This window comes from Rhinoderma darwinii, chromosome 6 (genome assembly GCF_050947455.1).
Source record: "Rhinoderma darwinii isolate aRhiDar2 chromosome 6, aRhiDar2.hap1, whole genome shotgun sequence".
Classification (NCBI taxonomy): domain Eukaryota; kingdom Metazoa; phylum Chordata; class Amphibia; order Anura; family Rhinodermatidae; genus Rhinoderma; species Rhinoderma darwinii.
In genome coordinates, this window is record NC_134692.1 from 109,165,237 (window position 1) to 109,177,844 (window position 12,608).

Sequence of the window (12,608 nt, forward strand, 5' to 3'; positions counted from 1 at the left end):
ATGATCTGCAAAGAGGAGTGGGCCAAAATTCCATCTAACATGTGTGCAAACCTCATCATCAACTACAAAAAACGTCTGACTGCTGTGCTTGCCAACAAGGGTTTTGCCACCAAGTATTAAGTCTTGTTTGCCAAAGGGATCAAATACTTATTTCTCTGTGCACAATGCAAAGAAATATATATAATTTTGACAATGTGATTTTCAGGTTTTTTTTTAAATATAATCTATCTCTCACTGGTAAAATTAACAGCCTAAAAATTCTAGACTGTTCATGTCTTTGACAGTGGGCAAACGTACAAAATCAGCAAGGGATCAAATACTTATTTCCTTCACTGTATATCAATGCAATATTTTAGATTTTCCTGTTCAATAAATTAGCAAAGATTACTAACATTTTGTTTTCACTTTGTCATTATGGGGTAATGAGTGCAGAATGATGGGAAAATGGTTTTTATTTTTTTATTTTAGCACAAGGCCTTATTATGAAAAAATTGAAGTTTTTCCGAATGCATTGTATATAGCACACTGTTGTATTATTCACTAGTTTGGCTTTTCCGAATCGAAGTAGCAGAAATGTTAAATGAGAATTTACAGTAAATCTAACTTTGCCATACCTCAATGCAGTCGTATAGTACCCTGAGATAGAGAGTTGACAGAAAATTCTGTGAATGTAAATCTACAGTACCCTAACATGATCTCCTTAGCTGAATAACACCAGCAAACCCTGTGATCTTAAGGCCGGGAATACAAAGTGCCCCAGTTGTCAATTTTATAGTGATCACCTATTCTTCGACCGAGTCATCAATATCTGATAGGGGGGTGACTCCCGGCACCCCCACCGATCAGCTGACTGAACGGTCTGCGGCGATGAACACCGCAGCCTCTTCAATGCATACCATGCATATCACGATACACATCCGTAGCGGCTGTGCCTGGGATTGCAGTTCCAGTCGAATGGGACCTGAGCTGCAAACTCTAGGCACAGCCGCTACGGGCATGGTGTTAGTCACTCCGGCCCCTTCAATCAGATGTTTGATAGGGGTTCCTGGATTTGGACCCCCACTGATCTGATATTGATCTATCCTGAGGATAGGCCATCAATATAAAATGTCCGGAGAACCCCTTAAAAGGAGTTCTCTAGGACTACACATTGATGGCATATCCTAAGGACCCCCACCAGTCCATAAAAATATGGGGCCATGCTACTAGGTGAAGAAACACATTCTCTTCCAAATTTTACCAGGGACTTGTCCGTGCGCTATGTCTGCTTTCTGGTAACCGATCAAACCCATTCTTTGAAAGGGACTTAACTTCAGTACTAGACACGGCCCATAGGCAAGAGCGGTGCGGTTTTGGGAAAACTAAGGGTATGTTCTCACGGCAGCGTCCGTAACGGCCGAAATTACGGGGGTGTTTTCAGGAGAAAACAGCCCCGTCATTTCAGCCGTAACGGCATGTGCAGGCGCTTGAACGCCGCGTCCATTACGGACGTAATTGGCGCTGCTTTTCATTGGAGTCAATGAATAACGGCTCCAATTACGCCCCAAGAAGTGACAGGTCACTTCTTTGACGCGGGCGTCTATTTACGCGCCGTCTTTTGACAGCGGCGCGTAAATATACGCCTCGTGTGAACAGACAAACGTCAGCCCATTGCTTTCAATGGGCAGATGTTTGTCAACACATTCAAGCCGTAATTTCGGACGTAATTCGGGGGTTAATACGCCCGATTTACGTCCGTAATTAGTGTGTGTGTGAACATACCCTAAGAAGGTGCTGCAGTGATTAACTGAATGCTGAAACTCCTTTTATACTCGTGATCGGTGGGGCACTCCTACACAGTTAAGACATTGGTTGCATCTCCTCGGCCATTAATATTTAGTTCCACATAGATGTTGCAATAATAATTAGCGACTTAACTTTAAATGGTTGAAATCATAATACAAAACTAAGCCTAAACTCTTCTGTTGCCCACCAGCTTGAGGGTCACCCCTCTTTGCTGCTCCCCATCAGTGTTCCACCATGTCAGAGGATGGCACAGGTTGGGGGTGTCTTTAAAGGTCCCCTGTATATTGGAAGTGCAGGTGGCCTTCCATTAGAGGTAAATATGGCAAGCCTGGCCTTCCTCCCCACTCCACTTGTTGCATGTCAGTCGCATTCCTGTCAGATCTCCTACCAGATGGTGCAGACAAGTACGCACTGCCATGAGTTGCTCTCAACCTACGGCAGCAAACCTCCTTCTGGACGCCATCTTTGCTCCTGCGTTTCGTGGGTGGAACTACCAGTACTCCGGTCTTCTTCCCAGCAATCAGCCCTTGGGCATATATTTTACCCTCAGATCCCCCCTCTGACTCTGAGCCAGTTACTTTTGAGTTAGGGACTATTTACTTGGCAGCACAGTGATAGTTTCGGTTCTGCTATTACCACATTTATTAAGGAAAGTATCTTTCTTGCCTTCTGCGGTACCTGGGTGGACTCCTTGTTACCACCATGTCCCCTCTTTTGTAAAGTGGAGCATAGCGACCCCTCTACTGCTGTGTTAGACATATCTCCCGGTGGAACCGCTCCCTGGATTCCTTGGACCGACAAATTATACTTCGCCTGACCGTGCGACGGTCCCTCAGCTGGTGGCTCTCATCCTCACCCATCCCCCAGGGTTGCTCCTTCTTCCACTGCAATGGCAGGTGGGGAAAAAGGTTGATAACAAGTGCTGCTGACAGGGCGAAGCAGGCAGCTTGTCTCCAGTATCAAATAATGGGAACTGTGTGTGGCCCCTGATGTGCTCCTAGTATGACCGCATAGTAGGGACCTCATACATATCCTAACCATACTGGCTCCTAAGGTGTGGATATCACGAGGCTCTAGCTAACTGTGACCCTGTTATGATTGTTGCTGTGGCCCCTGCGGGTGTACTCTTTATGTCTGGTAAGTTAAATGTGGCCCTCGGAGGGATAATACAATTTGTGGCCCCAGATTGGAACCTGTAGTGCATGAGGGGACACGTTTTGTTATTCACCCCCCCCCCCCCCAGTTGTGTATGTATATGTAAAGCATCTGTTGTAAGTGCTGTGGTTAGACTGTTATCTGTTGCAGCATTACCAGCAGCAGAAAAAAAGGAGTATTTTAGCTCTGCTGGAAAATATGTAGTGCGACTTCTGCCAGGGAGGAACACAGAGTTCAGCAGCAATAGCAGAAGCTGCGAGGATCCTGGAGTAGGTGATGCTTCATGTTCCCGCCCTCTCGACAGTTTACATCCCAGGGGTTGACAATTGGATCACAGATTTCCTCAGTCTCAAATGGGTTATCCCAGGGGCGTGGTCTCCATCAATAGGTTTTCGACCAGATCCACGCCAGGTGGGGCAGGCCAGATGATGACTTCATGGCATTCAGGCACAACCATTAGCTTCCCCGATTCATATCTTGAGCTTTAGATCCCAAAGCATGAGCGGTCTACACTTTAGTGGCTCAATAGGACTAATTTATTTCTACCCCCTCTACCTCTTCCCACACTTCTCAGGTGGACCAAGGCAAAGGGGATTCCCACCATCCGCGTGACCCTGGATTGGCCTAGTCATTGTTGGTATTTGCTGGCTGACGTCACCTGGTCATTGCTGCTCCGGTCTGATCCACTCTCTCAGGGACTTTTCTTCCATCCCAGTTCTCAGTCGCTACGTTTAACGGTGTGGCAGTCAGAGCGGGTGATCCACACCATGTAGGCTAGAGAGCCTTTCTCAGTCCAAAGTTACCACTGTACTTGGAAGACTTGCCTACATTGGTGTGAATCTTCCTCCCATAGTTTTTTTTTTTCTCTGTCCAGGATTTTAGGGCTTGACCACAGTCTTGCCTGGAGTTCCCTTAAAGGGCAGGTCTCTGCGTTGTCTGTGCTCTTCAACAGACCACTAGCATCCAAGTCTGACATTGGGACTTTCTTGCCAAGGGTTGCTCACGCAGTTCCACCTATCGATCACTAACCCCTTCATGGGACTTGTCCTTGTTTTCAGAAGCTCTGCAACCAGCTCTGTTTGAACCTGTACGAGAGATCTCCTTATGTCTCCTCACTGGGAAAGGTGACGTTCCTCGTGGCAGTGACCTCTATGAGGAGGGATCTTGAGCTGCCAGCCCCGTTTTCTTGTTCTCTGTTATTAACTCTGCCTCAGGATAAGGCAGTGCTACGTACAGAGCCTTTCTTTTTTTGCCCAAGGTGATCTTCTTTGATCTCAACGAGAAAGTCCTCTTACATTCCTATTGCTCGTCCCCGATGTATCTCGGGGAACATTCTCTTCACAACATGTTGTCCATGCCTTAAGGGGTGGTCTTGTCACTCACTTCCTCCTTCTGCAGGTCTGATTCCTTGTTTGTTCTTTCGGAAGGTTTGCGGAAGGGTTTGATGGCCTCTAAGGCTGGGTACCCACGTAGTGTAAGCGCTGCGGAATTCTGTGCGGAGATTCTGCAGTATTTACAGTAGCAGAGAAGTGGGTAAAATTAAGAAAATCTCATGCCCACGCTGCGGGGAAAAAACGCAGCGTAAACGCTAATAAATTGACCTGTGGTGCGGAATTTAATTCCGTAGCATATCAATGTATGCTGTTTTTTCGTTGATTTCCTGTTGCGAGTTTTCCCCATTGAATTTAATGTGGATGCAAAACCTGCAACAAAGCCATGTGTTGCGACTTTTACGGTGGAATTGCAGTGATCACATCTTAAAAATCACAAAACATACCCAGAATCCTTCCTTCAGTCCAGCCTCTTGGGATGACGACGTATCCCATGTGACAGCTGCAACCAATCAGACTGCAGTGTCACATGGCCTGCAACTTCATCTTAGGAGACCAGACTACGAATGGAGAAGTGGGAGAGGGTAAGGGTATGTTCACACGGCTTATTTACGGACGTAATTCGGGCGTTTTACGCCTCGATTTACGTCCGAAAATGCGCCTCGATAGCGTTGGCAAACATCTGCCCATTCATTAGAATGGGTCTTACGATGTTCTGTGCACACGGTCATTTTTTTTACGCCCCGCTGTCAAAAGGCGGGGCGTAAAGAAGACGCCTGCGTCAAAGAAGTGCCTGTCACTTCTTCAGACGTAAATGGAGCCGTTTTCCATGGAAAACCAGCTCCATTTAACGTCCGTAATGGACGCAGCAAAAAGCACCTCAACCTGCCATAACGGCTGAAATTACGGTGCTGTTTTCTCCTGAAAACAGCCCCGTAATTTCAGCCGTTACGGACGCTGCCGTGTGAACATACCCTAAGTGTGAAAGTTTTTTTGCTTTTTTCACAGTGCTGCTTTCTGCAGCGGAAATTCCGTTTCGAAGGAAGGTGCTGCGGGTTCCAGGTGGGATACGCTGCACAGTTTTTACGCAGCGTATCCGACCCGTGGAAACCCGGCCTAAGGTTACTATTGCCTACTGAATTTGGTTGACTATTCGCGAAGCCTACCCGGTCAAAGGGAGAGCACCCCCATTCTTCTCTTCATGTGCACAAGACTACATTCGTTTGGCAAGTTTTACAGATTGCACACTTTTGCATCAGCAGATGCTATGCTGGGACGCAAGGTCTGGTAGGCATCTGTGGAGTAGATTATTACATTTTTTTTCTTTTCTTCTTCTGCTCCCACGTCTGGGGCCCTTGGTCTGTGTTCCCTAGTGAGACAAACAATATTTTTTTTAAGTACTCCGCTTTGCTCATCCATCGGGGGACACAGCTTCCTCCCAATTGTTGTTTTTACGTGGATGGTTGTCCGTTGGACGGTTTTCTGATTTCAGATTTTTTGCTCATTTCCTTGTTTTTCTGCTCCCCCTGCTTATGTACAGACTGAAGTAGCCCAACAATTCAACATGTAGCTCCTCCCCCATTGATAACAATGAAGCTTCCCTTCTGTACAGATTAGTAGTTGCGGATAACTCTGCGTTGTGTGGGAGGAGCTAACAGAGTAATAGATTTGCCTTTTTTAACAGAGGATTCCATCTATTTTATATAGCACGATTCAGATTCTCCTTTTTTTGAGAATCCAGTGGCTAATTCTCCACCTCTGTCTGTACGCTACAGATGTCTATGTAGGCCAATCAAGGTAGTAGTGCATTTCCCTAAGGCCGGATTCACACGAGCATTCACAAACGCAGCGTTTTGCGTGCGCAAAAAGTCCATAAAAGTTACGTGTGTCAGCAGCATATGGTGCTTGGCTGCGTGATTTTCGCACGGTCGACATCATTATGACACTGTTTTTATGTTTGTAAACATAGGACATGTCGTGAGTTTTATGCAGCGGACATACGCTGCGTGAAAATCACGGACGGTCTGAACGGCCCCATTGACTAACATAGGTCCGTGAAAATCACGCGCGTAGCACGGACGTATTATACGTTCGTCTGAATAAGCCTGTGTCCCTAATCTGAGCCCTAACCACCTTGTTGGGTATATCAATATACACCACTGTGCAAAACCTTACAGGATTCAAGCCATGCTTCTTTTAATGTTATAATCCCCTAAAAATGTGCCCAAAGTTTTAGGCAGAACTGCTTTCAAGTCAAAACATTCTCCTCCATGATATACCCGACTGTTTTCGCCTTCCAGCTTCCTCAGGGGGCATGACCAGTTTGATATTGTCCCTCCATTGATTTCTAAGGGAGTTAAGGAAACCACAAAGCCCAATTCTCGAGATAAGTGTGGGTCCCAGAACTAGGACACACACCTATCAGAAATGTATGACCTATCCCATGGACTTAAATCGGACATGCAAAATGTATGCCCCAAGTGCGGTGTGAACAGAGCCTTACTTTAGCTCATCCTGACTTGTAAGAGTTTGGGGATCATTCCTCTAATGAAGACACGCTATGCCAATAATGATGGTATCTGCCACTTCAATTCCACATACAAAGCCGAACGAAAAGTAAAAATGCTTGACTAAGGCTGCATTGAACAGCTGAAACGTTGCACTGGCTTTTGCACTGATGGGAGAATAAATCTACCTTATTTCCGACATCTGCTTGGAGTGCTGCCTCTTTTACTTTTTGTTTGGACATTGTGGGATCTACAAGTCAGTTCCCTGGAGTCTGGCACCCATTTGGGCCCTGCAGGCTTATCTGGTTCTGCTGTGCTGCCCATACTCTTTACCTTTACATACGTTCCAATTTTCACCAGGACAACCTTTTTTCTAAATGCAGACCCACATTGTTGCTAGGATGTTCTGCAGAACCACAAGGAAAGGGTCTGGGGGGAATTTTGTTTGCAACTTCCTTATGGATTCATACTTGCCAGTCCATGAAAATGAATATGGAATGGTAGGTGTCTGTTTTTTGGAATCCTCACTATTCTAATACCTGAAGTGGTTTCCAGTACCACCAGAGCCCCGAGATCTTGTGTGCTGCTTAGGTATTTCCCCAGCTCTGAAAATCTCACACCGCCTCTGAGAGCCACGTTGTAGTTGTCTGGAATGTACATTAATCTCGTTTAGGCACTGAAGTCGGATTTTACAAGCTTTGGATATGTCCAAGAATAATTTGCAGTTGTTTTTTTTATAGTCCTCTTTCTTTATTCATTTCAAACTTTAAAGTGTAGCTAAACGTTCGACAAACTTCTGACATGTCATAGTGACATGTCAGAAGTTTGGATTGGTGGGGGTCCGAGCACGGAAACCCCCCACCAATCGCTAGTACGAAGCAGCTGAAGCGTTCGTGTGAGCGCTCAGCCGCTTCGTGTCTGTTCGCCTTTTTCCGGAAAGCCGATGTATCGGAGTACAGGCTCATAGGCTTTCTATTGAGTCCGTACACGATACATTTATTTCCGGAAAAAGCCGAACAGACACGAAGCAGCTGAACGCTCACACGAACGCTTCAGCTGCTTCGCTCTAGCGATTTGTGGGGGTCTCAGTGCTCGGACCCCCACCAATCAAATCTTCTGACATATCACTATGACATGTCAGAAGTTTGTCAAACGTTTAGCTACACTTTAACATAAATGACAGAATCCATTTCAGATGGACAGAAGACTAATTTCTCACATCTTTTTACCATTCAGTTTGGGTCAGAACTGATGTAACTGATGGCTATCTTTTTAGAGCCCCCCCCCCCCAATTTCCTGTATTCCTCTTTTATAACTAAAGATGTCCATACATATTTAAAAAAAAAAAATCTGAATCTCAAAAACATGCACACTGGGTTCGGCCAAGCATTCATGCTTATTTCAATGGGCAGAGGGGAATAGGTCACTGACAGACACCTTGCAGCAGACTATTTCTTGTGGGAACAAAGGATCAGGCATGTTGAAAGACAACCTGCCCAATCCTCCTTCCCTCCGACATCTGCGGTCAAGGGAGAGTCGGTAGACCCCTTTACACAATAATTCAGCAGGTTCGGTCAAGTGCTGCCTAATTTGTATAATTTGTATATATTCCCTAATATATTGTTTACAAGTTCCTAATATCTTCGTGGCACTGAGGTGAAGATTCATATTAATGTCTTGCTCAAGGAAAAATTCTAACCTATAGGGGAATCTAACACAGAATGAATCGGTTTGCGCTCATCTGTTTTTCGTAACACAGGTTTTGTATCATTTGTCGTGTATGTACTAGACTTCTTGCACTACTATTTTGCTGCATAAATCATTGTATTTTTTATAATGACTTCCCAATTTATTCTGCTCAATGTTTTACATCCTCATTAAAAGAAAACCATTAAATGCATTGATTTTCTTTTCAGCAACCTAGAACCATTCCAAACAGAACGTCCAAATAATCCTTCAACAAAAATGGACAGCGCAGGTACGAAGCTCTAAAAATACAATGTTCACTAGTTCATATGTATGCATTTGTTATGTAGTGCCTTTACTAACTTCTAACTTTCCATATGGCATGATGTGCCAGCATTTTATTACCGAAAATAGCTTATATGTAGTGTGAGACTGCCAGGAAGCAGGATAGCCATCAAAAATTAAAGAGTACATGACAGCATAATGTTTTCTTCCTCCCAGACAGATACGCAATAGATACTGTGCACTTAGTTTAGGCTCTTTTCACACAGTATTTAATGGTCCCTGATGTATGTGTTCAACTGAGGCTGTGACCGATGCCTAACCGTGGCATCCATCACTCATAGACGATAATAATATCCGTTTAACGGATAAGTCATGAACTCTCATTACCATTTTCATGACATATGCGTTAAACGGATACCATTATAGACTATGGTTGACGGGTGCCGCTGTTAGGCATCCATTTAATTCATCCATCACCCATAGGCTTAGTTGGCATCTGTTTATAAGCTATTAAAGCCCACGAAGTATATGGAATGGCATCTGTCACCCATAGGCTACCAGGATAAGAGAAAAAAAAAAAAGTATGCGTTTTACACACACTTTTTTTTACTGATGCCTCTGGATAGAATAGCGTAGTGGACTAGGCTGTGCTATCCAGCAAACAAAGCTCTTTAACCTATATTGGTGTAATGGAAGCCTCTGGGTACTTTTGACCTATGCGCCGGATTCATTCCCAATACATGTCAAATATATAAGGAAAACGCAGTGTGAAAGAAGCCTTTAGAAAATGATACATCCATTCTGTAGGAAATCTGTCTGACCAAAACTTGTGTGTTGAGGGCCTCATGCACAGGGCCATAAATACAGAACCCATAGATTTACATAGGGATCTACTGTACCGCTGCATGCCTCCGATTTACTTATGGAGAAATAGACATATTTTTTTCCAGTGGGATTCTGTTAAACGTCTTTTTTTCCATGCTCTATCGGATGTCTATTGGACCTAAAACACATGATGATAAAGGGGGACATTCGCTTTATGGCCTCCTGCACACAGGACGGAAATGCAGCAGAATTTCAGTGTGGAAATTCGGAAGTGTAGGAGCAAAGCGGATGAGATTTAAACAAATCTAATCCACACGCTGCCGATAAAATCTGTAAAAAAAAAAAACACATGCAGAAATTAACCTCTGGTTCGGATTGTCAACCTGCAGCATGTTCATTTGTTTTGCCTTAACGCTGCAGACTTTCTGCAAGCAGCATTTCCATCTCGTGTGCAGGAAGCCTAAAACAGACACCTGCTGTGTCGCCACCTATAAGGGGTCCTGATAGCCGTATGTGCCTCTTGAACCTCTGGTTGGAGAACACTTCTATAATCATCTAGCTGCTTTGGTCATATTTGTAAAGAAATATAACCCTTTACATTTTTCTTTTATTAGCTATGAAAAAAATCATGGACTCCATCATGGAGCATAATAAGAGAGCTCATTCTTCGCGAACGGTAGGAACCTTTTTAGCGTATTTTATGTGAGCTGCTTATAGAAAATCACTTATGATAGTAACATTCTGAGTGATTTCTGTATCCTATTCTCTATGGATTGTGTATTTGCTTTCATGATGCTGTATGATGCCATAATTAATTACTCCCAAAAAAAAATTATAAGGTATTGTATTTCTTCAACAGGAAAAGACAGTCAAGACAGTAATTGATCTAACTGATGATGAAGGGCAAAAATCTGATAAAGGTACCGTCAAGTGATAAACCGTTTACAGCCAGTGATGCCATATTCACACCTGAAGAATCCAAAAGCAAATCTACGTGTATTAACATGCAGGTTTTGATGCAGATTCACACCATTCCTATACAGTTGGTGAAACCTGTGGAATTCCTGCAGGGAATCTGTAACAGTAAATTTATTCAGCAAGCTCTCACATTTATTAAGTAGCATGTGAATCTAGATTTCTAAACCCTATTCACTTGCATTGTACTTATGTGCGATTTCCTACTGAATATGTGTAACAATTAGTTGGTCCTTCCACAATGTGTGAACGTAGCATTATAGTCCACCATAAACAGTACCTCCACTTCCAACTTTACACTACAGGAATTGCATAAAGAATTTTTCCTTCCCAACCATCTCCTAGATGCTTTTCCCTTCCTAATCGGCAGCCCCGTCATTTCTCGGATGGCAGAATGGACGGTCCAAGTTTCAGACCACATGACCACCCGCTGCCCCACTCAAAAGGACGTTACCCAAGCAACCCTGGGAGCTGAAGAGACAGAACAAGCAAGTGCTGCTGAACTGCGCATGCTCGCCCTGTGTGTAGTGAGAGCGCCGCTAACCCGCATGCGCCATCTCACTACCGAGACGTGGGAAGAGAGCAGTTATGCTTCTTGATGTACACAGTTTACTGAAAAAGGAAAATTTCTGCCATACCAATGAGTGGAATGTTTATAGGAAAGAAGTCTGTTATGCTGCTTATGTCATTCCTAGCGCTACACTGACCCAAATGCTAAGGGCATGTTCAGACGTTACTGGCGGATTGTTTTGCAGATATGTCACAAATTTCACCCTATGCATTTAAAAATCTGTTGCGTTCTCATATTTCTGTGTAGATGGGGTATTGTACTGTAAATCGTCACGGTTTTGCGGTGCGGATTAAGCAGAATTCTCAGAAGGTTTATCTTTACACATCATCTAATGTCATTGAAAATCTATCTACTCATTCCTCTCAAGTCATTGTTTTCAGTGGTAATATTCTGTCAAGGGCATAGTGTATAGTAGAGCGCTGCAGCCCTTCTGTTCTAGTGATTAGCTGGGGCCATGATTCATAGAACCCCAACATTTACAAAATCTGTCATGTCAAATGGTAAAGGGGAATCGTCACAGGTGATGGACACGCTGGGCAGAGGGAAAATTGTGCGACTGTAGTGCGGGGGAGCATGAATAGATAGATAGATAGATAATCAAGGTGAATTGCGCCACAAATATAATATTTAAATTCTCCTAAACTATGTTAATTTAACCAAAAAGTGACTGACCCCTGAAATCATTGTCTATCACTTCTATATGCTGACCTCAGACAGGGCAGCATATGACAGATCCGCTTTAAACACCTGTTTTTCATGTATTCTGGAGCTATTGTTAATAAGATGTATGACTATTGAAGGTCAAGTTTGTAGTTGAAGTAGTGGTCCAAAATGTTAGAATATAAGAATAGTTGTTTTTTTCAGATTCAAAAATGGTTACTGAAGAATGTATTCCAAATGGCGGTCCGTCTGCATCAGCAACAATGTCTCAAGAGAAAGTTAGTGTTGAAAATGTTTCTGATAAACACTCTGTCATGAACGACCTGACGTCGGGGGATAATAATGAGTCTTCATTAAGCTGTGATGTAAAGGAAGGAAAACAGGCCATTCCCAAATCGCCTTCATCAGAGGTAAGAGAACCGCTATTAAATAATAATATTATTATATACTATATTTTCATCCACTGGCAAGTACTAATTTTACCCTTTGCATTGCCATGAGTGAAATCCATAAAAGATAGGGCATACTTCAGATTTGAAAATCTGCATCATGCCCGTAACATACTTCAAACAAACCCTATGAGTAGTCTGAGCCTGCAGTCATGTTGCCATCTATCTGTCCCCTACTTCTTGCTAACCTACCAAAATGTATGTCCTCATGAAAACAAGTGTGACTTCAGAATCCGACTACACAGAGTTTTTGTAGTCTGTTACCATAGGAGCTGTCGACCTAAAACGAAGATATTTTTAATGAAGAATATTTGCAATGTTGCTTCATTTTTAACAGACAACCCATTTAGGCCTCACAAACGAGTCATTTTGCACATAC

The 12,608-nt window shown here is 43.6% G+C and overlaps 1 protein-coding gene across 2 annotated transcripts in view; it reads left to right on the forward strand.

Annotated features, from left to right (window-relative positions):
• Positions 1–12,608, forward strand: part of ATF7IP2 (activating transcription factor 7 interacting protein 2) — a 92,608-nt gene that overhangs the window by 78,547 nt on the left and 1,453 nt on the right. For both annotated transcript variants that reach the window (XM_075830092.1, XM_075830091.1), the window contains 4 exons: positions 8,695–8,756; positions 10,189–10,250; positions 10,434–10,494; positions 11,985–12,190. In XM_075830092.1, coding sequence (XP_075686207.1) covers positions 8,695–8,756; positions 10,189–10,250; positions 10,434–10,494; positions 11,985–12,190 — 391 coding nt within the window. The remainder of the gene's footprint in view (positions 1–8,694; positions 8,757–10,188; positions 10,251–10,433; positions 10,495–11,984; positions 12,191–12,608) is intronic.